This window comes from Trichoderma virens, assembly GCF_000170995.1.
Source record: "Trichoderma virens Gv29-8 chromosome Unknown TRIVIscaffold_81, whole genome shotgun sequence".
Classification (NCBI taxonomy): Eukaryota; Fungi; Ascomycota; class Sordariomycetes; order Hypocreales; family Hypocreaceae; genus Trichoderma; species Trichoderma virens.
Window position 1 is genome coordinate 362,969 of NW_014013668.1, and position 27,729 is coordinate 390,697.

At 50.9% G+C, this 27,729-nt stretch overlaps 11 protein-coding genes across 11 annotated transcripts; 9 read left to right on the top strand and 2 right to left on the bottom strand.

The window, feature by feature from the left end:
• Window positions 1-145: 145 nt before the first annotated feature.
• On the bottom strand, window positions 146-545 carry TRIVIDRAFT_68653 (uncharacterized protein; the record flags this gene model as incomplete). The annotated part of the gene is made up of 2 exons (XM_014098799.1): window positions 146-296; window positions 361-545. The coding sequence occupies 2 exons, from the start codon at window positions 543-545 to the stop codon at window positions 146-148; spliced, it is 336 nt and encodes a 111-aa protein (XP_013954274.1).
• A 1,246-nt stretch (window positions 546-1,791) lies between these two features.
• Window positions 1,792-2,583, top strand: TRIVIDRAFT_48128 (uncharacterized protein; the record flags this gene model as incomplete). Its single annotated transcript, XM_014098800.1, has 1 exon — window positions 1,792-2,583. The coding sequence occupies one exon, from the start codon at window positions 1,792-1,794 to the stop codon at window positions 2,581-2,583; it is 792 nt and encodes a 263-aa protein (XP_013954275.1).
• Window positions 2,584-3,721: 1,138 nt separating this feature from the next.
• TRIVIDRAFT_58563 (uncharacterized protein) lies at window positions 3,722-4,607 on the top strand (the record flags this gene model as incomplete). Its single annotated transcript, XM_014098801.1, has 2 exons — window positions 3,722-4,232; window positions 4,297-4,607. 2 exons carry the CDS (start codon window positions 3,722-3,724, stop codon window positions 4,605-4,607), a joined length of 822 nt encoding a protein of 273 aa, XP_013954276.1.
• Window positions 4,608-6,927: 2,320 nt separating this feature from the next.
• TRIVIDRAFT_47927 (uncharacterized protein) lies at window positions 6,928-8,817 on the top strand (the record flags this gene model as incomplete). The annotated part of the gene is made up of 4 exons (XM_014098802.1): window positions 6,928-7,318; window positions 7,372-7,794; window positions 7,848-8,617; window positions 8,677-8,817. The coding sequence occupies 4 exons, from the start codon at window positions 6,928-6,930 to the stop codon at window positions 8,815-8,817; spliced, it is 1,725 nt and encodes a 574-aa protein (XP_013954277.1).
• Window positions 8,818-11,268: 2,451 nt separating this feature from the next.
• On the top strand, window positions 11,269-12,916 carry TRIVIDRAFT_48175 (uncharacterized protein; the record flags this gene model as incomplete). Its single annotated transcript, XM_014098803.1, has 2 exons — window positions 11,269-11,346; window positions 11,441-12,916. The coding sequence occupies 2 exons, from the start codon at window positions 11,269-11,271 to the stop codon at window positions 12,914-12,916; spliced, it is 1,554 nt and encodes a 517-aa protein (XP_013954278.1).
• Window positions 12,917-13,519: 603 nt separating this feature from the next.
• Window positions 13,520-16,972, top strand: TRIVIDRAFT_181363 (uncharacterized protein; the record flags this gene model as incomplete). The annotated part of the gene is made up of 4 exons (XM_014098804.1): window positions 13,520-13,749; window positions 13,854-14,953; window positions 15,014-15,261; window positions 15,320-16,972. 4 exons carry the CDS (start codon window positions 13,520-13,522, stop codon window positions 16,817-16,819), a joined length of 3,078 nt encoding a protein of 1,025 aa, XP_013954279.1.
• Window positions 16,973-17,619: 647 nt separating this feature from the next.
• On the top strand, window positions 17,620-18,593 carry TRIVIDRAFT_128286 (uncharacterized protein; the record flags this gene model as incomplete). Its single annotated transcript, XM_014098805.1, has 2 exons — window positions 17,620-17,730; window positions 17,799-18,593. Coding segments are annotated over 2 exons (906 nt in total), but the record flags the coding sequence as incomplete, so codon positions are not given.
• A 1,134-nt stretch (window positions 18,594-19,727) lies between these two features.
• TRIVIDRAFT_58567 (uncharacterized protein) lies at window positions 19,728-20,665 on the top strand (the record flags this gene model as incomplete). Its single annotated transcript, XM_014098806.1, has 2 exons — window positions 19,728-20,310; window positions 20,385-20,665. The coding sequence occupies 2 exons, from the start codon at window positions 19,728-19,730 to the stop codon at window positions 20,663-20,665; spliced, it is 864 nt and encodes a 287-aa protein (XP_013954281.1).
• Window positions 20,666-21,418: 753 nt separating this feature from the next.
• TRIVIDRAFT_155537 (uncharacterized protein) lies at window positions 21,419-22,484 on the top strand (the record flags this gene model as incomplete). Its single annotated transcript, XM_014098807.1, has 3 exons — window positions 21,419-21,581; window positions 21,651-21,963; window positions 22,166-22,484. The coding sequence occupies 3 exons, from the start codon at window positions 21,419-21,421 to the stop codon at window positions 22,482-22,484; spliced, it is 795 nt and encodes a 264-aa protein (XP_013954282.1).
• Window positions 22,485-24,421: 1,937 nt separating this feature from the next.
• TRIVIDRAFT_138117 (uncharacterized protein) lies at window positions 24,422-25,231 on the top strand (the record flags this gene model as incomplete). The annotated part of the gene is made up of 3 exons (XM_014098808.1): window positions 24,422-24,940; window positions 25,004-25,078; window positions 25,139-25,231. Coding segments are annotated over 3 exons (687 nt in total), but the record flags the coding sequence as incomplete, so codon positions are not given.
• Window positions 25,232-26,498: 1,267 nt separating this feature from the next.
• On the bottom strand, window positions 26,499-27,287 carry TRIVIDRAFT_68662 (uncharacterized protein; the record flags this gene model as incomplete). The annotated part of the gene is made up of 1 exon (XM_014098809.1): window positions 26,499-27,287. One exon carries the CDS (start codon window positions 27,285-27,287, stop codon window positions 26,499-26,501), a length of 789 nt encoding a protein of 262 aa, XP_013954284.1.
• Between the last annotated feature and the right edge of the window lie 442 nt (window positions 27,288-27,729).

Genomic DNA, 27,729 nt, shown 5'->3' on the forward strand with positions numbered 1-27,729 from the left:
GATCCAGCGTCTCCGTCAATATTCTTACAGGCCAAATGAATGAAGTTTCTGTTTTGGATGGCCACTGCTCCTCATATTGTTCGTTTTAATCTCGATTCACTTTCACTTGGGCGGTAGTCCCGGACACAGCAGACACACCTCCCTATCAGTCATGTCGAAAGCTGCCCATCTCTGTCTTTGTCCTCCCACTCATTTCGCCCATTGTCTTATCACGCTGTTGCCTTGCCTCCTCGGGGTTCTTGATGACCCAGTTGTAGCCTATGAGAACGGCGATGGCGGCACCACCAATAGCCATCCTAGATCATCACCATATTAGTTGACGATCTCACTGATGTATCGGGGCAATACATAAAGACACACCAATTACGCTTAAGAGCGTCAGTTCCGCCTGGCCGCTTCTGGCCAGCGGGGCCGCCAAGGTCATCTTTGCCCCCGTAGGCGGTGACTCGGGCCGGAGCAGTAGTACTAAAAGGGGCAATCACGGAGCGGGAGGCAAACGCCGGGCGGAGGGCGGTGCGGAAGACGGTAATGGATCTTGCCGACATTGTTTAGAGCTTGTCTTGGGCTTGTGGTAATTGATTTGAATGGGAATGTGAATCTTTGGTGTTTACGACAAGAAGAAGAGGGTGTGCAAGGACTTGAGACTGTGTGGAAGAGGGGCTTTTTATCGTGATTAGGTGCCTGGATGTTCGATGACTTCAATGCAGTGGCGGTATGATGCGGGCATGACGTGCGGGCTGCGAGGGAAAAGCTGCGTGTCCCGCATTTGACAGCGGGATTGCATTGGCATAGACGACTGAGTAATATGAGGAGAAACTATGGGGATTTCAGGCAACGGTGTGATTGTGGCGGATGTTGAGGGTTTGGAGAGCAAGTTGGCTATTTTTGGCGTGTTGGTGGTGTGACGGGTGGAAGATCTTGGGCTGATGGAATGTGGGAGGTGTGTTGGCAATCTGATATCTTTTTGTGATAAGATCTCCCGAATTAGTTGAGGTTAAGATAGATTAATGATGATTTGTTATGCAAATGATGGTATTGGATGATGGTTGTCGATGTTGGTCAGTAACTTTCGGTGGGAGTAACAAGGCATTACCAGATCTGACTGCGAGATGAAAATAGTGCACCAAGATACAAATAGCGATAAGAATCTAAACCATACCTATCTATTCTATTAAACTACTGGGTGTATATGTACGTTTCTATCCTCTTGTTTCAGCTAGCCATTAATTGTGCTAGTTGATCTCCAGGAAGCTCAACCCCATCAAGCCTAACACCATCTGATTAACGCCTGATAATCAACCACACCAGGATGTCCACTTCGGGTTATCACTACCTACCGTATTTGGTTCAATGCGAGTTGATAACCTATCATCCTTGGCCGCATCTACCAAAAACACCATCAAGACCAACAAAGAAAGATAATAACAGCTCCAGGCATCATCGCAAATTGAGCATCTGAGCCATATATCCATCACAACATTAATTAATTATTTCTTATATTTCTAGTTAAACTGAGCTGCATCTAAAAACCCACTGCTTTTCTTCTTGTTAGCTTCTTATTTCTATCTCACTTGAAAGTAGGATCAACCACCATTAGCGCTGACTGCTCCGTCTGATCCTTTGGCAAAATGGAGCGCTAATGCATCATGCATCAACAAAAGGTGAGCTTCATATATCATACGTGTTCCTATAAGAACCCCCTCGGCTCCTCGCCTCGGCCCCTCGCCTGTCAATCCTTTAAATGGCAAATCTCGAGCCCGTCTACAGCTCAATATCTCAACACCCGCCAAAATGGGCCAACAGGCATCTGCTCCCCGCAAGGGCGCCAAGTTCCGTGTCATTGGCGCCGGAATGCCCCGAACCGGAACCACCTCTTTCAGCCGAGCTCTAGAAATCCTTCTCGACGGCCCGGTATACCACGGCGGCACCCAAATCACGATCGGTCCCGAACGAGGCGTCAAGACCTGGCTCGAACTGTTTTCGCAATGGCCAGCCAAAGACGAAGCCACCGAACAAAGAAACTTGGAGCTCATCAGAAGTCAAACAGATGGCTTCGTCGCCATGACTGACAATCCCTGCGTGGTCCTTGTTCCAGAGCTTATGAAGCTTTATCCAGATGCATTGGTAATTTGCACGGAGCGGGATATCGACTCTTGGGAGAAGAGCATGGACGCGGTTACCAACCACGCGACCATGTCGTTCCTCCGCTTCGTCTTGTTCCCATTGCCGACAATGCGGTACTTTGTGCAATTTATCGATATAAACCGCCCTGTATGGTCGCATCTGTACGACGAGACCGTGCCACCTACAAGGAAGACCTACAACCGACACATCGAGTGGCTGAAGGAGATTGTGCCACCTGAACGACTCGTCTTTGTGAATGTCAAGGACGGGTGGGAGCCATTATGCAAGGCGCTAGATTTGCCGGTTCCGAAAGATGTGCCATTTCCTAATATTAATGACAGCAAGGCGATTGATGAGTTGACAAAGAGGCAGGTCCGGCGAGGATTGGCAAGATGGGCTGTTATATTCGCGATTGGAGGAGTGTCTGTGACTTTGGCTGTAAGAAAGTGGGTGAGATAATGTGATGCCGGTGAATAATGAATATAGAATAGATTTCATTCGAATAAATACATAGAAAGATATCAGGGAAAGGAATTCATTTTAGAAACGAAATCTCTGGCTATGACAAGATTCAGTCGTAGAACAATTTCATCCAAATGAGGGTAAGCTGTACCTATATGTGACTGAGCAACTAGCAAACACTCTATACAGACAAATGGAAAAAAGAAAAGGGGTTTTTTTTTTATTTTTCTAATCTCCCTGTTCTCATTTCTCCTCGATGTTTTTACAAATTACACAGATGATATCACAGGATGCGTTATGCATCTTTTACTGTACTTCAGTGTTCAGAAATAGTTTGGAAGTTCAATTGAGCGCTCGATTTCCACGGCATCTATTCAATCCTCGGGTCCAATTAAATGCCTTGAAACTCATTCATTCCTCCTATTTAATTTTACATTATTGTATTATCATCCATGAAAAGAAATATTAAATGCAATAATAACTTCTGTTTAATCTTCAGGCACTCACCTGTAAGAGCCGAATAGGCCAATGGGCTTCATTGGCGCGGCACAACCTTCTCCCCCCCTAGGTCCAATAGTTTAGCAGCTTTCGTCTTGGTCAGCAAAATCTCCTTTATTCCCGAACATTTCAATCTTACTCGTCCCTTACCAAAGACCGCCTAGCCAGTCCAATAGATCGTGGCGCACCGAAAATTGCCGTCGGGTATTTTCTAGCCGCAAATCATGGCCCCGACGGAAGCTCGAGATGCCAATCAAAGGCGCTTCGAGACTCAGATGATAGCAATCACGGTCGATTCATTGCTGCGGATTATTACCCGCCATGAAGTCCCGTTATCCTATCCTGGCGTTGCTCAATGGACAGCCTCGGGGTATTTCACCCAATCTCAGCTCCATTTCTCCTATTTAGCGGAGATGGAGCTCTCAGCCCGCGTTATCTCGACCTTTATATATCGCCATCAGCCGCAACAGTTGTAGATTCGTAGTTCCATCATCTCCAGTAATCACCAATCCTCCCTCCTTCGACCTTTTTGTCACCGTCGTCGGACCTAATGGGCCACTCTAAGTCAGTCCCTCGATCCTCGTCACAGCCCTCGGGCTTACGAAACGGCTTCGCCAAGACGTCTCAAAACCCCCAAATGGTTCAAAAGGCGCCCCAGGTCGTGGCTACACCACTCCCGCCGCCATCTGTGCCAACTGGACCGTTGCCCCTGAGCGGCAAGGTCTTTGCAATCACAGGCGGCGCGAGCGGGATTGGTCTGGCGACTGCCCAGGTTCTGTCAAGACGAGGAGCTACTGTCTGCATTGCCGATGTAGATCCTGAAGCCATGAAGGCTGCCGAAGTCTACTTCAGTTCCCTGGAAGTGCCTCATATGATCACAAAGGTGGACGTTTCCAAGCGAAAGGAGGTCGACGCCTGGATCGAGTCAATTGTCAACGAGCATGGCCGGCTGGACGGCGCCGCCAACGTGGCAGGAGTAATTGGAAAATACCACGGCGTGTCTCCAGTTTCAGAGCTCGATGACGACGAGTGGGACAAGATTATTGGCGTGAACCTGACGGGAACCATGTACTGCATGAGGGCCGAGCTCAGGAATATGGTCGACCGCGGCTCCATTGTCAACGTTTCGTCTATCCACGGTCTCAAGGGTAATTTCCCCCTTCATGTGGAGTTTCCTTTGGAGCCTTTCTCATTCTAACTGTGTGTGATTAGGCTTTGCTAGACACGGCGCATACGACGCAAGCAAGCACGGCATCGTCGGTTTGACACGAGCAGCCGCCCTCGAGAACGGAGAACGCGAGATTCGCGTCAACAGCGTCGCTCCAGGCGCCATTTACACGCCGTTGATGCAAAAGAACTGGGACTTTTCAGGTCGACCAAAGGACGCCGCGTTTGACGATCCCACGGCCTTTCAGCGACAAGGCACGGCTGAGGAGACGGCCAATGTCATTGCTTTCCTGTTGGGCCCGGAGAGCACGTTTGTTAGCGGAAGCGTGTACAAGGTAGACGGAGCGTGGATTTGAGGAATTGACGCCATAGAGAGGGAATCTGGCTTGCATTGTATTGCGGCGTTGTGATTATTATCATTATTATCATCGGGATTGGAGTGGCCGTTTTTGCTGTTGTTTAAAGTTCAGTTCATGTTGTTACAGTTATACAGAGAGTACATGCGGTTTATGTACCATTTTGACAAGACATCCTAGCTTCAACTTGAGTCTTGTCAGGTTATTCTAGAAGTATTCTACAGACTTACCTTGATCTTTGGATAAAGTGGTGCTCCGTACTATAGCCTTTGTCTCTCCCCAGGGATGCAACTCGGCCTAATTTACGTTTTGCAATACATGGGTCGATCGTTGGGTATCGAGTGATACTGTATGTGGACGGCAATTGGAAGGCCAACAACCGCTCTCAACTCAACTCAACCCCACCGGAGAGAGCTTGAGAATGTACATACACATCCCTCCACCATGTCTTTCTTGTTCCCCGGTGCTCCACGCCCCAGGTAGGTGCATTAGCATCCCGTATTTTCGTCCATGTCCAGACAGTGATGGATGTCAGGATCGGCGTCATGTGAATCAGGCTCTCGCAGTGAGGAGACGACAGGCCGCGCTCCGGTTGGATCATTCTTCCGACGGCACAGACGAGGCGTCATGATTGGCCGAGTCAGCCACGAGAATAGGCCGTGCGCCGTAGCATCGCGCTGTCCACCCTCTCCACCGTCTCCAGAGTCTCCAGAGTCTCCACAGCCTCCAACGATGGAAACCTGGGGAAACACGGCTGTTCTTCTGGATCCCTGGCGCCAGCAAAAACGACGGTGCCGGCATGAGGCAAAAGCCCTGGCAGCTTTGCTGCTAGCAGCGCTGCTAGCAAGAGTCTGCGCGACCCGATTCGGGCAAATGGCCTCCATAGGCAAGGCTCATGCCATTTAGCATTGACGGGGTCGTGTTGTGTCTCCCCGCATTTTGGGACTGCGAAGAGAATTATTGCTGCTGCTCCCAATAAATGTTACAGCAGCCCTTTGTCGTGTTTCATAAAAGGGCCCCCCCGACTCGTCCAAGGCCAAGCTGAGCGAGCTGAGTGAGCCGAGCTGCTGGGCGGTCGGTCCCCGCATAATAACCAGTCGCCAATCCGTCGGGTCCCCGTTTCGTCCCCCTGAGCTCGTCTCTCTCTGCTTGAATCGTGCCCGGATATTTCACCACGGGTCTCCATCTTTTATGGGCAGAGCGCAAAGCAAAGGTGGATTCGTATCCAGCCCTGTGACGACGAAACATGGCAGCTGAAGCCGACGGTCAAGAACGGGATCGCCCTGAGCCTCTCGTCGCGTCATTGATGCAGCGCAGCGAGACGCCCGACACGGAGCACGCCCGACCGCGAAAACGGACCCGTAGGGCTTGTGACAAGTGCAGCGCCTCGAGGACACGATGCGATGGAGAATGGTGAGTCTGATACTACAGCCAACCGGTGGCTCGTTATCGTGATATCTGAACTGACTGAGATATCTGCGCGTCTCCAGTCCTTGTCGTCGTTGTGAAGGTAAGCTAGCTTCGATTGGGGTCTCCTGAATTGGGGTCTCCCTCTCTGCCTCATTGATTCACTTGAAAGCCTATTGTATCTAACTTCCCTCGAGACTACGGATATACCTGTCGCTACAATCGCGAAGTAAAGAAGCGAGGTCGTCTGCCAGCCTCGGCCACAGCCAACAACAACCACAATACCAACGGCAGCATCAATTCCCGAAGAGACTCTTGGCCTCTATCACACCGACGAAACAGCATACGAAACGATTCAAACTTGGTGCGTAGCGGCAATGGAAACGGTAGCAGTAACAGCAACAGCAATGGCATCTCCCAGGCATCGTGCTCGTCTCCGTCAGCCACCTCAGCTAGCATCAGCTCTAGCACCGTTGGACAGCATCCCTTTGCCGACCCAGTGGATGCAGCCTCGGCCGGTCCCGATGGTGTAACCTTGGATCGAGATCAGGTCACCATGTCTGACACTCGCCAAGATGTGCTGCACGCTATCAGCCAGCCTTACTCTCAAAGCCGGACTGCTCCTCCGCTCAGCGTCCCGTCTCTTATCCAAGTCGGACTTCAGCCGCCGCCGCCCCAGCGTTCTGCCATAGGTAATCCTTTGTCAGTCAACGTGTTTGACGGCCAGTTTGCCGACTCCGAAGTCGTCTTGTCTGATGAAAGCGCTGGCTATCCGTCACCGGTCAACGGCCGGCCCCATATCGAGGCTGGAAATACGCGCCAGCACCGAGGCTCTTTCAAGTCGACTCCCAGTCATGAACGAAACCGAGAGTCTTTTAGCACCGCCGCAACTGCCCATGATTCAGGGGCCCTCATGTTGGACTTCTTCCACAAGGCCCCAAACGAGGATTGCTGGTACAAGTTTCTCGAGCCGATCTTGCCGTACATCCGCAACATCATTCCCGCCTCTGTTGCGTGTGATTTACTCGACATCTTCTTGACCGACCCGGGGAGCTCGCTGTTTCGCGTCGCATCTCCATATATATTGACCAGAGTCTTTCGTAAAAAGTCCATTATACATCCCACAGCTCCCAGATATACCACACCGGCACTGCTTGCAACAATCCTGTGGTGTGTTGCACAGACTGCTGATGTCATGATGCTGCATGTCCCGGGCTCAAGAGCCAAGGTTGTTAACGATCTGTATGACTTGGCAACATCTCTAATATCCGAACGTGACCCTGATCGATGGCGACGAATTCACGGTGAGACAAGCCCCATTACCCCGAAATAACCAAGTCTAACGGAATTATTTCAGGTGGCCTCCGAGCAGAAAATGAGACACCCCATCCTAGGCTCCCCAATGCTCCAACAGTGCCGAAAACCACGGTGAATAACGAACCGGCGGGCGAGATTGATGATGTCTTAACCTTCATCCTCCTTTCCATTGCTGTCTCAGGCTCCGACTTCAAATCGGATTGCTACAAATGGTGGTCCAAGGCAACACGGCTGGCCTTTTCGTTGGGTCTCAATCGAGAGGATGAACAATGTGCCGGACCTGTGACACCATGTGCAAACCCCCTTTGCTCGTGCAAAAAGGACCAAGATGGCAGCATATACAATATGGAGTTACGGGAAGAACGCCGGAGAGTCTTTTGGCTGCTCTACGCCTTGGATCGCCATCTAGCCTTGTCCTTCAACTCGGCTCTAACGATACCCGATTCATACTGCGAAGTTTATTGTTAGTATACCAATTCGTTCTTGACTGGCTTTTGTTCTAACTTTTGCTCTCAGCTCCGCTACCTGAAGCTGTTTGGGAAAACCTTGATACAATCCCGCCCAGCGAAATCCCCGCTCGAAGGATCGGACCGCCAACTACCGCCTCTGGATCTGCCTTTTTTGAATACTTTTTGCCCCTCATGGCGATACTGGGCGACATCATAGAAGTCCACCATAGGCGCCGTCATCCAAGGCTTGGAGATCTCGACGATTCACATTCTGTAGCTGTTATTCAGGGGCTTCTTTCGACCTACGAGATGAGTCTTGCCGCGCTTTCGTCGGAGGGTAATGACAGCAACATAATACCTCTCCCTATTCACACCCCAAAAGGCATTGTTGCTGGAATGCCTTCAAGGCCCTCCATCTCTCACCCGCACCCATCATCTGCAGCGCCATACAATGCGGGTGATCCTTCCAAGATGCGGCTCGCAAAAGCCTATAGTACGCACATTCTACACGTGCTACATGTGCTTCTACACGGCAAATGGGATGCCATATCCATGTTGGACGACGGCGACGACTGGATTACGTCCAAGAGATTCAACGAGTGCGCGTCACATGCCATTTCCGCCTCACAATCGGTCTCGACCATCTTGACCATTGATCCAGAGCTTACCTTCATGTCCTATCTTTTTGGTATATATCTACTCCAGGGAAGCTTTATCCTTCTCCTTTTCGCAGATAGGATGCCGCAATTGGGTCCCAACGAGTCGGTGGCACAGGCGTGCGAGAATATTATTCGAGCCCACGAGGTGTGCGTTGTGACGCTTAGCACAGAGTTTCAGGTATGGAGAGCTCTACTAAATTTGCCATCACCCAGACAATAATGCTAACATCCAAATAGAAAAATTTCCGAACAGTTCTACGATCTACTCTATACAGCGTTCAAGGCGCAGGAACTACGAATTGGGATGAGCATCGTTCACGACGAAGGGCTCTTTCTTTGTACCGGTGGACAAAGGGGGCCAAGGGGCTGGCACTGTAATGATGGAAACACTCAAGGATGAATATGTTCTACATACAATGACTGTACATGTGAAGAAACGCTATCTAGGAGGCGTTTCCTAATTGATACCCAAATTAATTAATTGTTTCGGCCGAATCCTTTAGAATTTACATCATATCATGAGGGGTCCCCCTGAGATCAATTCAGCCGCCAGACAAGGAGATTTTATCCTTTCGTATTCTGCCCGTTCCGTTGCATGAACAGGGGAAATTTTTGCCTCACACCTGCATGAGGAAAACCTGGGGTAGATGCGGGGGAAGAATCTCTAAATTGTTGGAGTAAATGATGAATGGCGCCACCGACGAGGAGGCTTCTCTGGGTGTGTGCTGTCTATCGCCGGGGGGGTCTCAATGCCGACGGTTAATTGACGACTTGATATATAGAACTGGTTCGAATCCCCTCATTTGGATGTGCTATAGAGAGACATTGAGCTGAAAGCTGATGGCAAAAATGAAATGGTGTGTATCATTATAGATCGGGAGGGTTCGACTTGCATCAGTGATGGTGGTTCGTAATAGATTTGATATATCGGGCCTATTTCTTTGAAGCATGAATGCCCAGTGCAACATGACTCCATCCTCTTAGGGTGTACAATCCTAGAAGCATCGCGTTTTTTTAGAGTAGCATTGAGAAGAAAAAATCCCGGGGTTTGCTCCCTGTTTGGTGCAGGACACCATCACTAATCACCGGGCACTCGATAGCTGATGCAGATGGGATGAAGAGGGTTGCATTGCAGATAGTCTCTGTCTTATTTCTCGGCGGTTCTTTTTCTTTCTTTTAGGTCTCTCGGCAGATTCAATTTGGTCATATTAATTAAATAGCGTAGCGTAGCATTGCATCTTCGGGATCCTGCTACCTAAATGAAAGGTTCATCCAGCTGCCAAGATAGGGTTGCAAGATATAACTGACGGGGATAGTATATCTCCACAACGATAGTAATTACCTAAACAAATATGCTTTTACTTTCTCACACTAATCTGGCACTTCAGAAGCTTTAAACTGCAGAAGTAGAGTTATTTCTCTCCTTGTTGATTTTGAACGCCGATCCTAGCGCCGTGACCACAAAGTCAGAGGCTCACGTACCCGGCACAGATTTCATAATGCCTCCGTTACTAACCACCTACATTTTTTATCGCAATGATAGAAGGTTTATCTATTCAACTTGAACGGTAGATCAATTTTCAGGGAGAATGTATGGATTTTTTCTTTCTTTTCTAGCAATGTGATACGGCGTAGAATACCACTATCCAGACGCTGGCTAGCCAATGTGCACTTTTGGGCTTTGTGAGTTTTGTGGCCTGAAATTGCGAAATTGCGAATTAGCGAGTTTCACAGCATTTTTAGACTCCTCCAAGCTTGAGGACAAGTTGCTCTGATAGTTTTGGTCCCAATTTTTAATACAGGGAGAGACCGATAACATCCCCTGATGGACGACCTATTGATTACAACTTTTCGCAGCACCTTTAACTCCATCCAAGCACCCCGGACTCCATCCAAGCACCCCGGATAATGATTTCACGTATCCGGCACAATTTTCATAATACCTCGTTATTGACAATAAATACTTTCCATTATAATAATATCAGGTAAACTTCTATTCAATTTAAGTGAGAGGCGGATTCACGAGGCGAATTAATTATGTCTAATATTTCTGGCAATGTGATGGGGCAGAAGATATAAAATGCAGTTGAGTTGATGGCATCTAACGAACGAAGCCTGCTCTTCACAGTACATAGGTATTTTGAACCCTTCTAAAACGTCGAGGAAATGTTGCTTTGATAGTTTTGTCACCAATTTCTTTTACGGAATACATCGAAAATATTTCCCTGCCATATCACAGATCCGCATCTGTTGTCAGAAGCCGGATGTACGTGAGAAGGATGAAGAGGGACAAGAATACTGTAGCTACTCCTTTGCAGGTAGGTAGCAGTGGGTGGCTGTATTTATCTCTGTCCTTCGTAGTTTTCTGCTATCAACTACGCCTTTTATACGCGGTGGTTTCTGACAAGCTATGTGGTAGGTACGCCGTAGCGGCGTGGTCTGACCACTTTATGGTGGTGAGACTGTACAGTTCACAGCATTTTTAACCCCTTCCCAAGCCTTGAGGAAAAGTTAGCTTAATAGATTTGGCCCCGGTTTCAATGCATGCATAATAGACCAATAATATCCCCTCGCGCACAAGAAGTTGCGGCTCTTGATTTCACAGCATTTTTAACTCCATCTAAGACTTGGACCAGCCTGATGCTTGTGTTAATCCGTAAAGCTGCTTAATATTCGGCGCCGGAGAAAGGTTAATGCACACCCAAAAATGGGCCCCACTTGGAGCAACGCCGAAATGCCAGTTGCCAACAAATTGAACTTGATCATCCAACTCCGGTGCCGTGACAATTCCGCAATTGCTTCAGCGAGGGCGCCGATACAACCGTCGACATGGTGTTGCAAGATCTCGGGCGCCGCATCAATGCGGCCGTTTCAAACCTCACGCGCGAGCAGAATCTCGATGAAAAGGTACGGCCCAATCTAATTGCCCCGCGCTGTCTGATGGCGAAAGTGCAGCATCATTGACTGACTGCGGCTCCAGGCCTTCGATTCTATGCTCAAGGAGATCTGCGCCGCTCTTCTCGAGGCCGATGTCAACGTTCGACTCGTCGGCCAGCTTCGAAAATCGATTCGCAGCACCGTCAACTTCAAAGAACTCCCGCCCGCCGTCAACAAGAAGCGTCTGATCCAAAAGGCCGTCTTCGACGAACTGGTCAAACTTGTCGATCCCCATGCCGAGCCGTTCAAGCCCAAGAAGGGCAAGTCAAATGTCATCATGTTTGTTGGTCTGCAGGGTGCCGGTAAGACGACGACGTGTACAAAGCTGGCGCGACACTACCAGAGCAGAGGCCTGCGGGCGTGTCTGGTGTGCGCCGATACGTTCCGTGCTGGTGCGTTTGATCAGCTGAAGCAGAATGCAACAAAGGCCAAGATTCCCTACTACGGCTCGCTTACGGAGACGGACCCTGCTGCCGTTGCTCGAGCTGGTGTTGAGCAGTTCAAGAAGGAAAAGTTCGACGTCATCATTGTCGATACCTCGGGTCGACACCGACAGGAATCGGCTCTGTTCCAGGAAATGATTGATATTCAGGCGGCAGTCAGCCCCGACGAGACTATCATGGTGCTGGACGCTTCAATAGGTCAACAGGCCGAGGCTCAGGCCAAAGCTTTCAAGGAAGCTGCCGACTTTGGAGCAATCATCATCACCAAGACAGACGGCCACGCCCATGGCGGTGGTGCAATTTCTGCTGTCGCCGCCACACACACGCCCATTGTTTTCATTGGTACAGGAGAGCACATGCTGGATCTGGAGCGATTCGAGCCCCAGCGATTCGTCCAGAAGCTGCTGGGCATGGGCGACATGGCCGGACTGGTTGAGCACGTGCAGAGCCTCAACTTGAACCAGAAGGACACCATGAAGCATCTCCAAGAGGGTATCTTTACTGTGCGAGATTTACGAGACCAGCTGTCCAACATTATGAAGATGGGACCTCTGTCGAAAATGGCCGGTATGATTCCTGGCATGAGCGGCCTCATGCAGGGTATGGATGACGAGGAAGGAGGCGCAAAGCTAAAGCGCATGATTTACATCTGCGACTCTATGACAGATAAGGAGCTCGACTCTGATGGCAAGATCTTGATTGACGAGCCGACCCGAATGACACGTATTGCTCGAGGATCAGGCACATCGGTGCGCGAGGTGGAGGATCTCCTGACACAGCAGCGGATGATGGCCGGCATGGCCAAGAAGATGGGTGGCAACATGAAAAACATGCAGAGAGCACAGCAAGCCATGTCAGGCGCAAACAAAGCCCAGCAGATGGCGGCCATGCAGAAGCGACTACAGAGCATGGGCGGTGCTGGTGGCGCTGGAGGCATGCCGGACATGGGATCATTAATGAAGATGCTCGGCGGCGGTGGCATGCCCGGTGGAATGGACATGCAAGCTATGATGCGACAGATGGGTATGGGCGGTGGCATGCCTGGGATGCCCGGTATGCCTGGGATGCCAGGAGCAGGAGGCCGTGGACGGAGGTGAGAGGAGAGCGCTTGTGTGGCCGTGTCGGGCATTTGATTTCATTGTATCTTTGTTTCGGAGCTCCGGTAGGTTGGGCAAGTTTATGGATGACGGCTGGTTGCTAGAGCTCATGTGCATAGGTATCGGCGTTTGGGCAGTGATGAAATGATTGAATGGCGGCTGCGAGGGAAGAAGGAGGACATGTCAAGAAGTTACGCAGCGTTGGCCTCTTTCTGTCAGCGATCTTGGACTCTTGCTTTGCTTTTCTTGAGGCTGTCATGAGGATATACCAAAGAAAAAAGTACGAACGCTTTTTAATGTTGATGCCTTTTTGATGGTGTTTTGGAGTCTTTTGCTCTTATGATACGATACATGATACACGATACATGATACATGAGACGGCATGGGGCTTAGTCATGACGCACAGCACAAGCAAACAAGCAAACAAGCAAACAAGCTCGTGACCCCGCACGCCTCAAATGCTGGCGACTCGCGATAAACCCACTTTTTGCTCCGTCTGAACCCAACTTTCGACGGCCCCGGAACTAAGAAATCGCCCCACTGGCTGGTCCCAAAGTCGACGCATAGCTTACAAGCTAGGAAGAAGGTCCGAGTGTCGTTGCAATGTCTTCTCGTGGAAGCGGAAGAGGCAGAGGAGGATACCAAGACCGTGGAGGATCCCGAGGGGGAGGATTCCGAGGGGGAGGAAGAGGTGGTGGTGGCGGAGGCGGAGGCGGAGGAGGAGGATATCGCGGCGGGGGTCGCGGTGGGGGAGGAGATCGCGGAGGAGGAGGAGGAGGAGATCGAGGAGGAGGTTCCTTTAGAGGCGGGCGAGGTGGAGGGCCGCCCCCGGTGTATTCGTGAGCATCACCACTTTCATTGCTTCCATCTCTATCCCTATCCTACCTATACACCTCAATCATGGGGCCATAAGCACTCATCACAGCTGCTGCTACAGTGTTCCCGGCGGAATCCCAGTCCCTGACAAAACCGTGACCACAACGGAAGATGCTCTTATTGGTCAGGATGGCGAATCAGTCGATCTCAGCACACTCGGCTTGGAAGATGCTCTCCCTCGCCGGCCAGCATACGGCACCAAGGGAGCAGAGGTTACTCTGTGGGCAAACTACGTTGCGTTAACAGCATCACCCAAGCTCGTGTTATACCGATATCAGATCTCAGTCACTCCCACCGTAACTGGGAGGAAGCTAATACAGATCGTTCGCTTGCTGCTGGAGGCTCCGGAGCTCGCCGAATATAAGCACGATATTGTGAGCGACTTCAAGGCAACGCTCCTCTGTCGACAGAAATTTGATGACCGGACTATCGATGTCGCGTATCGAGCCATGGGCGAAGACGAACCCAAGGCGGGTGGCCGTCAGTTTCAGGTCAAGCTTCAGCTTACCAACACTTTGGCAACCTCGGATTTGATAGAATACCTCACGTCGACGAACCCGTCTGCCCAGTATGACGGCAAGCTACCTCTCATCCAGGCCCTCAACATCTTCCTCAACCACTACTCCAAGTCGGCCGACAACCACGCCTCTATTGGATCGTCCAATGGATCGTCCAAAACATTTGCCTTGGGTGAGTTGTCTGAAAACTGGGACCTTGGCAACTCCCTCATAGCCATACGTGGCTTTTTCGCCAGTGTCCGTGCTGCTACGGCTCGTGTGCTTGTCAATGTCGACGCCAGCCACGCCGCCTTTTTCCAAGAGGGCCCTCTGGATCAATTCATTCTACGTCTAGGAAATCGGGGCGGATTACACACGTTGCAGACATTCATTCAAGGGATCCGTATCAGGACGACTCATTTAAAAGACAAGGTAAACAAGAAAGGTGAATCCATCATGCGAGTGAAAAGTATTTGGTCCTTGGCCAATGCAAATGATGGGCATAGCCTCCAGCACCCTCCCCGAGTGAAAACATTTGGAGCTGGACCAAAGGATGTCGAGTTCTGGTTCGAAAGGGCATCAAAAGGCCAAAAGAAACAGGGTGGGAAAGCTGCCAAAGCTCAAGACGGACAGTACATCTCTGTCTATGACTTCTTCGCCAAAAGTGAGCCTTCCATCATGTCACGCTATTTGATCTATCCACCATCGACTGACATTTCCGCAGCCTATAACATCCGTATCAATGATACTAGACTGCCCGTCATCAATGTCGGCAATCGAGAAAATCCCACCTACTTGCCGCTCCAGGTTTGTTATGTGCTGCCTGGCCAGCCGTGCAACAGCCAGCTCAGCCCGGCCCAGACGCAGCAAATGATCAGGTTTGCTGTTCGTAGGCCATTCGAAAACGCTACCTCTATTGTGTCGAAGGGGCTGAAAACTGCAGGCCTGTCTTCCGAAACAAATCCGTTACTGGTAAGTTCCCATTGCGATTCTGAGCGCATAAAATGAATGGATTGTTGATTTCTCTCAGATTAAATTTGGAATCGACATCTCTCAGGATCTCATCACCGTGCCGGGCCGCATTATTGGTAGCCCAAAAGTTGGCTACGGCCAAAATCGACAAATCGCAACGTTTGGGGGTAGTTGGAATATGGTACCAAGGGACTCTTCGAGCCTCAAATTCACCACCGCCGGGAGTGTGCAAAAGTGGTCTTGCGTGTATATTGAAATGATCCGCGATTACCCGAACGCCCATACGTTCAGCAGCGCAGGCCTGACCGAAGTTTTGCGCAACCTCAATAATGTGCTTGGCGACACCGGCATCGCTGCCAGCGCGCCGCTTCAACCGTTTCAACGGCTCCAGCTGGATGGTAACGAAGACCCTCAACTCGACGCGCTGATGAAGCGTGCTGCATCATCGCTACAGTTACTTTTTGTCATCCTGCCTGCAACTCCAATACCGTTGTACAATCGCATCAAGCACCTTGGAGATGTGAAATACGGCATCCATACCGTATGCAGCGTTGGCAGCAAGATTGCCAACCCCAAGGGTCAGGACCAGTACCTTCGCAACCTCGCGCTCAAGATCAACCTTAAACTGGGTGGTAATAATCATCTTGTTGACCCTACACACCTGGGGTTTATTTCTGAGAACAAGACTATGATTGTCGGCATCGATGTGACCCATCCGTCAGCCCCATCACACAAGGAAGCTCCTAGTGTTGCTGGTATGGTCGCTAGTATTGACCACAAGCTCGGCCAGTGGCCCGCTATTCTCAGCATCCAGCCCAAAGGCCGCCAGGAAATGGTTGCGGATCTCACTGAAATGCTGAAATCACGCCTGCGATTGTGGCGTCAGAAGGGCAAACATTCAGAGCTTCCGGAAAACATACTTGTATACCGTGACGGCGTCTCAGAGGGTCAGTATCAGCTGGTACTGGATCAAGAGCTCCCCTTGTTACGAGCTGCCTGCAGAGAGATGTATCCAGCCTCAGACCAAAAGAAAGGCCTGCCGCGCCTGACTGTGGCCATTGTCGGCAAACGTCACCATACTCGCTTCTATCCGACTACAGTCGCCGACGCCGATAAGGGGGGAAATACCAAACCTGGTACTGTAGTTGACCGAGGCGTCACAGAAGCTCGCAGTTGGGACTTTTTCCTCCAAGCACACACAGCATTACAGGGAACGGCTAGGCCAGGGCATTACTACGTTGTGCTGGATGAAATTTTCCGCCCGCGATACGCGAAAATACCTGGGAAGAACGTGGCAGACGAATTCCAGGACCTGACGCAGAGCATGTGCTATGCGTTTGGTCGAGCCACCAAGGCCGTGAGCTACTGCACACCAGCATACTATGCAGATATCCTATGCGAGCGGTCGCGGTGCTATCTCAGCAGCTTGTTTGAGTCACCATCTAATTCGGAAGCGCCATCGATGGTGGAGGGCGCGGCAGGTGGTCTTGAGACTGGGGCAATGATGAAGGAGGTGCAGATTCACGAGAGATTGAAGGACAGCATGTTTTACATCTGAAAGGGATTGAAGATTTGGTAGGCGGACGGGGCCATATTTGGATTTCGCTTGAACGAGACGAGAGATTGGAATTTTTTGTACTATACCAGGCATAGCATACGAGATTGACAATGTTTTTGGCTGCTCAGTTAATGATCATGTGGGAATACTTGGAATACAGGGAATGCTTGGATGACTTCGGTGAAGTCGGTGAGAGCACAGCCGGGCCTCGGTGAAGCAGCCCGAAAGTGGATGGCGGGTCGAAATCTCGATGACCATGACAAGCTATGACGTTTTGATTGGGCTTCTCGCAGCCCCCACTCGGAGGAAAGCTGCCGGCTAAACAACCAAACAACGTTACTGCCAAGCTTGTTGCACCGTATGACGCTATTCACGGCTGTGGCCTCTTTTATTTGCGGGAGTGGACAGGGGGATGGGCCAAGTGCAGGATAAGCTGCGGGATGGCGATGGCTCAGGGCCACAGAAGCGGGTGGCGATGACGGAGGGAAGAGCTGTGGTTGACGTCAGGAAGTGACGATCCGGATTTGGTGGTTTGATGGGATGCTTGCTGGAGGAGTTGAGTATATTACGATGGGTTTGGGTGCTGGGAGATAAAGGGAGGAGCCAAGGCTGTTTGACTTCAAGTTGCGTTTGGCTTCATCGCTCATCTCCCATCACTTGTTTTCTTTTTCTCTATTGGGGATTGCTTCCAGTCATCAGCCATGGCTCTCTTTGGACGCAGAGCTCGCTCCCCTGGGAGACAAGCACCAGCAGCTGGTACCACGACGACAACACGGAAAGGATGGGGGTTCGGCCATGGTCGCCATCACGCTCCGTATGCGATGCACTCGCGTCCCAGCTTTGGACAATGGCTTAGAGTCACTTGGTTGGATATCTTGACCATGGTGGCCATGGGAGCGATTGGCCTCGGTGTAAGTCAGGCGTCTTATGGAATACCAACTCAAAAGAAGTACTAAGCTGACTCTTCACTTGTACGCAGGTCTACGAAGCCAAACCTGCACCGACACGCTCGTTCCCCGTCACCTTTTCCGATGGCGAAATTGTCTGGCCTGAATTCGGTTACCCTCTTCGCAAGGAGATCATCCCCATCTGGCTGGCGGCGTTTCTCGCCTCTATCATACCCATCTTCATCATTCTCTTGATGCAGATCCGGATTCGCTCGTTCTGGGACGTCAACAACGGCGTCATTGGTCTCTTGTACTCTCTCATCTGCGCGGCTGTGTTCCAAGTATTCCTCAAGTGGCTCATCGGCGGCCTTCGCCCTCATTTTCTGGACGTGTGCAAGCCGGATCTGAGCCGTATCACAAATTCGGAACTCGATAGGACGGGATACCAGCAGATTTACTTCACACGGGACATTTGCACCGGTGACCCAGATCAGATTGACGACAGCCTGGAATCCTTCCCAAGCGGCCACACCACTGCCGCCTTTGCAGGCTTCGTCTACCTCTCACTGTATCTCAACGCAAAACTCAAAGTATTCGCTAACTACCATCCCGCAATGTGGAAGCTCATCGCCGTTTACGCCCCCATCCTCGGCGCAGTCCTCATCGGCGGCGCCCTCACCATCGACGAATTCCACAACTGGTACGACGTCTTCGCCGGCGCAGTCATCGGCATCGTCATGGCCTTTTCCGCATACCGCATGGCGTACGCGTCCATCTGGGACTGGCGCTTCAACCACATCCCGCTGAACCGCGGCGTGGCGTTTCCGTATACCGTGGGGAATGGTGACTTGTTCGATGCGACGTTTACGAGGCGTGTTGGATGGGGCATGGAGAGCTTTGCAGGGGGCACGACGAATGGCGTTGGGGTTGGGAATGGGTTTGGGAAGCATGCTAAGCATGATTATGGGTATAATATCGGTGCTGGGCCGGCGGGTGACGGAGCGTATGCGAATCCGACGGTGCCTCGACGGGCGGTTGGACATCATCCGGAGCAGATGGTGTGAGATGTTGGCGTGGGGGTGTTGAGACACTCATTCTTGTTTGTCTTTGACTTGATGTTTCCTTTGTCTTTGCATTGGGCGAGAGAATGAAAACTTGGGGTGGTGTTACCGTGTTTATTGCATCTGGATATGTGTAATGATGCTGATGAAGGCGTGTCTTTCTTACAAGTAGCATTTTTTTTTTTTAATAATACCCGCAGTTGAATAATTATACAATTCATTTGTCTAAAAATCATGTTGATCGATATGGTTGACTCGGTATTATATGGCGTGCAAAGTGTGAACCGTTTGATCCTTCGATGCTCATTCCAAGAACGCTCTCAACATTTATCCTTGCAACATTCCATCACACAAATCATCCAATCCCACCAAAGTCCCATCGCAAAACGGCTGACACATGTCAAAATAGCCAAGCGACGACACAACAACCGGAGCTCCACCAGCCCCGGTTCTCGGCCCCATTCACCTCAGGCCAAACGACACAAATCCAACCATCATCGAAAAGAGAAGCATCTAGAAATTATTCAGGCTATACTCCGTAATAGCCCAGCAAACAGCAAACAGCTTATGTGATGCAGATTAATTAATAAAAAAGCCACCGGTCCGGAGGGCTACGCAGCCCGGAGTGGGGTCCCGAGTCTGGAAGCTGCGCAGCTATTCAGCTATTCAGCTAGTAAGAGTCAGAGTGGTCCTCAGCCAAACTCTCCGAGCTACATCCGGATGACTCTTTTTTGCTCCAATTGGTTTTTTTTAAGGGCCCAGCAGCGGCGTCGAACCTTGTTTTTCACTCTCTTCTCCTCTTCCATTGTCCAATTGAATTGAAAGCTGTGCGTGAGCTGTTCCCCGTGTTGACGTAGCTGTCATCGTTAGCATCTCGACTCAACTCGAGATTCCCCTCCTCTGCCAATCCACACATCACCAGCAATACACTGCGCTTCAACGCCTGATAAACCCATCGCCATGTCGTCCTCCGGCCACATCCTCACCCTTAGCTGCCCCGACAAGCCCGGCATTGTCCACGCTGTCACCGGCATCTTCGCCGCAAAGGGCCACAACGTGCTGGACCTGCAGCAGTTCTCCGACCCCGTCACCAACAAGTTCTTCATGCGCGTGCACTTTGGCCCTGCCCCCGATGTTGCCGATGCCTCGTCGACTGAGCACCTTGAGCCGGACTTCCAGGCTCTCGCCAGCGAGTACAGCATGAAGTACAACTTCCGACCCTTGAAGCGCCGTACCCGCGTGCTCATCATGGTGTCCAAGATTGGCCACTGCCTCAACGACCTGCTGTTCCGCATGAAGACCGGTCAGCTGCTCATCGAGGTGCCCATCATTGTGTCCAATCACCCGGACTTTGAGGACCTGGCCAAGAGCTATGGCATCGAGTTCCACCACCTGCCCGTGACCAAGGACACCAAGCTGGAGCAGGAGTCCAAGGTGCTGGAGCTGATCAAGCAGCACAACATTGAGCTGGTTGTCCTGGCTCGATACATGCAGGTGCTGTCGCCCAAGCTGTGCGAGGAGATGTCGGGAAAGATTATCAACAGTCAGTCGAACCCTATCCCATTGTCCCATTGCCAATGCCATTCCTGTTCCCGTACACTAACACGACAACAACAGTCCACCACAGCTTCTTGCCCAGCTTCATCGGCGCAAAGCCCTACCACCAGGCCTTCGACCGCGGTGTCAAGATTATCGGTGCCACGGCACACATTGTCACGGCCGATCTCGACGAGGGCCCCATTATCGAGCAGCGAGTCACTCGAGTCGATCACAGCATGGACCCCAAGAAGCTGTCGGAAGAGGGATCCACGGTCGAGACGCAGGTGTTGGCGGCGGCGGTTCGCTGGTATGCCGAGGGAAGAGTGTTCTTGAACGGACACAAGACGGTGGTGTTTTAAGCATGATGAATTGATGGGAGAGAGAAAAGTAGCACGACAAAAAGTGTAAGCGTATATATCTGGCGATGAATTAGCATCCGTACATAGTCCAACTCCATCTTACTTGCCCATGGCGGCATTAGACTCACTACCCTCACATGTTCAAGAGAAGCCCCGCTGACGGGCTCTTTATTAATGCCCGGCCCCAAAACAGGGCTGTCCTTTGACCCAATGCGACGCTGGCGAATCAATCAAGAACAAGCACGGCGACAAGCCAGGTATCGCCGATGTGACAACACGGAGGAGAGAGGATCCGTGGTGCTTCCCCTCTTGGCTAGGGTCTATCAAAAACGGGGCACAGGATGCCAAGTGCCATTCTGCCTGCAAAGATGTGCCCAGACGAGATCGCCGACTTCCGAAGCTAGAGAGGACACGGAGGATCAAGAGCCGCGCGCATGGGATCCTTTGTCTCAAGAGCAAGGTCAAAGTCTGACAGAGCATTGAGGAGGCATCGGAAAAGGTCAATCAGCACCTCCTAGCGCATTTTTTTTGAGACATGGCGACTTTAAAAGCGGCATAGAAGCGGTGATGTCTAAGTAGGGGGTTGGTGCATATATGCATACATGCCGCCGACGGCCCGAAGGTAGTCACATCAGAAGTATAAGGGCAGCACACCTCCTTGTCTGCAGTAATCTGATCTCTTGGTCGTTAATAAGAGCGCAATACCGACGTCTTACGTGCAAAATATTGTAGTTACAGTCGCGAGCTGTCAAAATGGGCGGAGTTCCATCAATCCCCACAGACCGGACCCGTACCGTGCAGGTCATCGGCGCCGGCTACTCCCGCACCGGCACTGTATCCATGGCCCTGGCCTTGGAAAAGCTGCTTGGAGGGCCAGTTATGCATGGAGGAACGCAGCTGTTTGGTCGAGAAGACGGTTGGTCCAACCCCTGACGCTGACTGGCAGGTCACCGTCATGTATTCATGCTTATGCTCATGGAAACAGCGTACGTCAAGCTCTGGTGCGACGTCTTTGCCAATCGCAACAACAAGCCTGTCCTCATGAAGCTCCTGCGCGAGGCCACAGCTGGCTTTGTCGCTGTGACTGACGCTCCCGCCACCGCCTTCATCGCCGAACTGGTCGAGCTCTACCCAGATGCCAAGGTGGTGCTCGTGACACGGGATCCCGATCGATGGTATAACAGCATGCAGACGCTGATAAAGGGTGGCATTGGTTCCATGTCGGTGCTCAAGGTGATTTTGTGGCCTTGTCCTGGGTGGAGGTGGGCGCCGAGATGGCTGAAACACCTGGAGAAGACGTGAGTTTAAGCCGAGTGTTTGTCTGCTCTTTCCCCTTCCCCTTCCCTTCCCTCTCTTTGTCTCTTATTTTGTTCTTATGAGGGAGAAGCACTGATGCTGATATTTGAGGACAGAGAATCAACTCGTCTTGGACCAACATTGTCCCGAGGTAGGTTTAGCTACCCGTGGCAGACATATTTGTCACTGCATCTTTTAAGCAAGTCGCTGCTCTTTTCACGCCGTGATGCTAATCTTTTCAGATTCTATCCTCATCCATAACGAATGGGTCCGCAACACCGTCCCCAAGGAAAGACTGTTGACCATGGAACTCAAAGAGGGCTGGGAGCCATTGGCCAAGTTTCTCGACAAGCCAGTTCCCGATGAGCCGTTTCCTCATGCCAATGATGGCGAGGCCATGGAGAAGTTTGCCAAGGGCGTGTTTCGCACTGCTATATTGATTTGGCTGGGCATCCTGGGGGGCACGAGCTTGCTTGCGTGGGTTGGAGTGGGAGCATGGAGGAGGTCCTTGATGGCGGTTTGATAAAGCTGATGCCTGTATCTATGAATGACTGATGAGTGAATGAAAATGAAGACTGACATGTGAATTGAGAAACATCAGCCGTGATGCAAGTGATGGTGCAAGTCGGCAGTCACTTAAAGCTCCGAAGAGTGACTTGCAGCAACAAGATGAGCAGAGCAGACGCGTCACGTGAGATGACTGATGCATCGTGAAGCTGTCCAGGTACAAAGTACATGGCAAAGCATCGATAAAGGATAAGGCAAGCAGATGATAAGGTATAGTGCCATCCATTACGGAGTATTAGTAGGAAATAGTTAGAGAGTTGATGCTGAAACCGTTGTAATCTGTTTTGTTTTGTTTATGTCTGCATTGAATTGTTTACATTGTTTCCATGGTGTAGCCGGGACATCGATTTACTTCCACGCTGGGCTGCATCCAGCCAAGTGCAATGTAACTACGCTGTACATGGTTCAAGCCACCTGTTTTGTGCGTCGATTGTTGATGCCTTTGAGGGCGTAGCCTGAGCATGTGATTGGCTGGGCTGGAATTAAATGTCAGCAGAACACGGGAAGCTTGGATGATAATTACGGAGCGCACGAGAGCTGGGAAATCAGGTCCTAATGCACGCCCAAAGTAAGCGACCAAAGTCAATCGGCGACTAGGAGGTAAACTGAGAGCGCCAGATGCAGCACTATGTGAAGCCGAGTAAAGTGTGTGTGAGTTGCAATATATTGAGACACTCACTCACTCATATCCTCATACCCTCACATACTCACTCATACACACACTCACTTATATATAGATAAATAGGCTCATCAAATCTCACATTTTTTTCCAATCACAATCATCAAATCGTCATCATCATCCCCACCCTTCTCTCCTCGCTTATGTACACCCTTGTCGAATTAAACAAACGCAAAAAATCCCCCATATCGTCCCGCTCATTCTCCCATCAAATCTCAGCTCGTCACGTCACGTCACGTCTGTCACGCATCGCCTTGCCCCCTTTACGCCCACTAACCTGCCCAGTCCAGGTGCTTCTTCGCTGGGCATCAGCGGCCTTTTAGTGGTCCATTCGGCCGTGGCGCAAACCAACCGTGCTGTCCTTTTAGGCCTCAACTCAACTAACCGCAGCACACTACTGTACAGCACAGCGCAGTTTGACCAGCTGTTGCCCCGTGCTTCGTCCATTTATTTCGTTCCATGTCTTGTACATAACATAATCCCATCAGGCGGCGCCACTGTAATTCCGGCCCGAGCCTCTCTCTCAGCTTGGCTTCCCTTGAGAAACGCCAAAATCCCCCAGACCAGGCAAACCCCTGCTAGGCCCAATCTGTCTTCCACCATTACTCTCACCACCCCTCATCCCAAAACCCTCGGACCTCAAACCTCGACATTTTGACTTTGACCGTGACCTGGACCCGTTTCCTTTGTTTCCGCTTCTTCTTCGTTCTCTCTTTTCTCTCTTCTTCTTCTTTAATATTGCCTTGCGCAACCGCCCGCTTGCTGATCCCCGCGCCGACGTGACGACGACCTGATTCCACTCCAATCCGAACCCGACGAGCCTTACAAACCAACTAACCGCCCTGATTTAATTTCATTGCATCCCACTCCTTCATTTCGCAGCGCCCGTCGGCCGTCATCGTCCCGCCGTCCGTCTTTCTCTTCCTTTGCTCAGCCTGGATTCATCAACCATCGTCGCGGCCCGCTCAGACCAGCTCCACGACGCCGCCGCCGTCGAAATCACGGAGATGGAGATTTCGCAGCAGCAGGACTTTCTCCCCCCGCTCGAGGCCGACATTAGCCAGGGCCCTGACGACACCATTGGCGGCTTCGACGGCCCTTCAGAGGTCGCCTCCAGCAATGGCTACCACCACCAGCAGAGCCTCTCGAGCCACTCGCTTGACCACAGCCTTGCCGGCAGTCTGAGGCAAGACGAAGATTCCCCGAGCCGACAGACTCCGCCCGTGTCTGGCCCCTCGCTTTCGAGACCGGCTAGTGGCCTGTCAAACCCGGCACCTCCGCCATACAACGATTACCGGCCGAGCTCAGGCGACCAATCCAACGGCCGGAGCCATGTGGTGATCAAGGTTGGCATGGTTGGCGATGCCCAAATCGGCAAGACATCGCTCATGGTCAAATACGTCGAGGGAAGCTGGGACGAAGACTACATCCAGACGCTGGGTGTCAATTTCATGGAAAAGACCATTTCCATCCGCAACACCGAAATCACCTTTTCCATCTGGGACTTGGGCGGCCAGCGCGAGTTTGTCAACATGCTGCCGCTGGTCTGCAATGACGCAGTCGCCATCCTCTTCATGTTCGACCTCACGCGCAAGAGCACGCTCAACAGCATCAAGGAGTGGTATCGTCAGGGACGCGGATTCAACAAGACGGCAATCCCCGTCTTGGTCGGCACCAAGTACGACCATTTTGTCAACTTTCCGATCCAGGACCAAGAGGAAATCTCTAACCAGGTAGGTTGTTCGTGGCAGGGAACAGACTGCAGGACGATTTGCTGACGAAATGTCTATTGACAGGCGAGACGATTTGCCAAAGCTATGCGGGCATCTCTGATTTTCTCAAGTACAAGCCACAGCATCAACGTACAAAAGGTGTGACTGCTTCCAAGCGCTTGTACTTGTTGTATTGCGAGAAACTAACCTGATTTGTAGATTTTCAAAATTGTTCTCTCCAAAGCGTTTGATCTCAAGTGCACCATTCCCGAAATCGAAAATGTCGGCGAGCCATTACTATTATATCAGTCTGTCTGATGATTTGCAGCACTCTTTGCTCCCATTTCAAGGCTTGACTAGACTCTCCTTTTCTTGTTCTTTTCTCGCCAAGCCATTTCTTTACGATATACATTTTAATGGATGAGTGCTCGCGAACGCCGTCCGTACAAGCGGCAAACAGCAGAATACAACGCACATGCATTCAGACCAGCGACGCAGATGATGGCGGAATATCATGGCCCCTGAGGACGAGAAAACAGCCATTCGCCACGCAGAGAGACGATGGAACGACGAATCGCGTACTTGTAACAAACCCCCCGTTTTGAAAGATTGTGCTTTGCCATCTTTATTTGACCTATTGCTTTTTTACTCTGCTCCCTGCACTCACGGTACTGGGCATCCCAGGAAAACAATGCGATAGAATTACCTCTGGTGATGGAAACACTAGGCTCTTCAGAGCCTCACCCCTTGACTGAGCGCAGACGGCATGAAGAAACGCCGTAAGAGGTACACAGAAACACTGAAACTAACACTACCAAAGCATTGACTAGTTTGGATTTGGAAGATGCTAAACAGAGACAGTGAGGTGGGAGAGAAGGAGGCTACTTGTATTTTTTTCCCAATCCTTTTTTTTTAACTCTTTTATTCTTCTTTTACTCTTTTCCTTTCCTTTTTTTTTTTTTCTATTTTTGATCAAAACAATTCTACTTGAAACGGGGCTCGAGGAAGGGTAAACTACATGAAGAACTAGAAAGGGAAAAAAAGGGATGTGAGGCGCCTCTGCTTCTTTTTAGACAAGCGCAAGAGCCTTTGCGAAAGAGAACGAGATGGCAAATGGGGCGGGGGACACGGCTGGGCCAGTGTCTGAATCTACTTTTAGTTAATGTGATGGTCCATGAAATATGCTCATGTTTGATGGTGTGAGAATAATTCGCCTGCTTGGTCTTTTACTCGGTGCTCTTATGTGGTGGTGAACTTGTGATTTATAATACAGTGATTATGATTTGGAGCTTGAATACCAAGCTCAATACCTACCTAGCAGACAATGAATTGACTTGGTGGTTTAGTTGATCCCATATGCCCCTGTTCCCTGTTTTGTATATCCCGTACATGTGCTCAGCTCAGACAAACCAAGTATCTGACGAGCCAGAAATGATCTAAATGCAGCTGATGCCCCTTAATAATCGGCAAATTCCTGTCCCCTGAAGAGTTGAGATGTCCCTTTTTTGGGGTGCTTTTCTGTTTAGTGTATCCGATTGTGCTTCTCGTTCTCGTTTCCTCACGGATACTCGTCGTACCTTCAATAAGCCTGACGGCCAGCATCATTCGATGCTTGTCCCTCAGAACGGGAGCTCTTGGGCCTCGAGCCACCAACATCCCGTCTGGGATTCTCCACCACCGCACGAATGGTAGCATCGCTGTCTCTTCCCCAAGTTCTCACAGTGGGGGCGGGTGACTGCGAGTGCGGGCCAAAATCGACCTCGTTGCCTTGAGCGAGAGGGTGGGAATGACGCGACACAGCTGGATCGGTGGCGTACTGCATAGGTTGCTCAAATTCGTATTCAGTGAAAGCGAAACCACCGTCTGTTCGGTGAGCTGGGATCCTGGCAACAGTGCCGTCGCGAGGTATCTCCATACGTTCATTGTGGTGCTGGTAGCCATACTCGGTAGCAGAAGGCCTAGTACTGACCACGCCCGCATCACCATGAAGTCCATACTGGTTCTGAGCCTGAGCCTGAGCTTGAACCTGCGTCTGAGGCAGAGAGTGGATAGGAATTCCCCTGAGCGTCTCCTCCGAGTCCGTCGCCCAGTACGCCCAAGCATCAAAGTCATCGTCCACCTCAACAAAGCCGTTGATGAAGGCAACACGACGACCGTGCGAGCCAGAGACGAAGATGGAGCGAAGACTGTATCCTTGAGCGATGTTGAACGGGTTGCGGCGCGCGGGTTGCTGGTTCTCGGGGCGGCAGCGGGTGCAGTCCTTGGGGATGAGCAGGAAGGCGATGCCGATGAGGACGTTGAGAAAGATGAGGACGGCCATGATGATGGCTACGATGAGGTAGGCGGTGGAGGGTCTTGGGCTCTCCATGATGGCGCTTGATGGAGGATGGTTTTTCTGATGGTTTGATGGCGAGATGATTGTGGTGAAGGCTTGCAGAGTTGCTTCAGGGGGAGGCCGAAGCTCGCACAAAAGTGTTGGGGGAGAGGAGGAAAAACGCGAGCACGAAGATTTCCAAACCACGTCAAAGATGAGATGGGAATTTTACTTCTTCTTTTTTTTTTCTTTGCTTTTGACTAAGCAGTGAAATCAGTTGTTGCCATCTGCTGTTCAGCTGGCTGCCACCTGGTAAGTCGTTCCTGCCTGTTTTTCTTCTTCTCCGGTGGCAGCTGCCAGTCCATTGTTCTTACCATGTGTGTGAGATGACCAAATACACCATAATACAAGTTAAAATAATCAACGTAAATTCAGAGTAATTTCTAAAATCATTATACTATATTGCTTCTAATAGCATTTGTTGTTTGGCCGATGC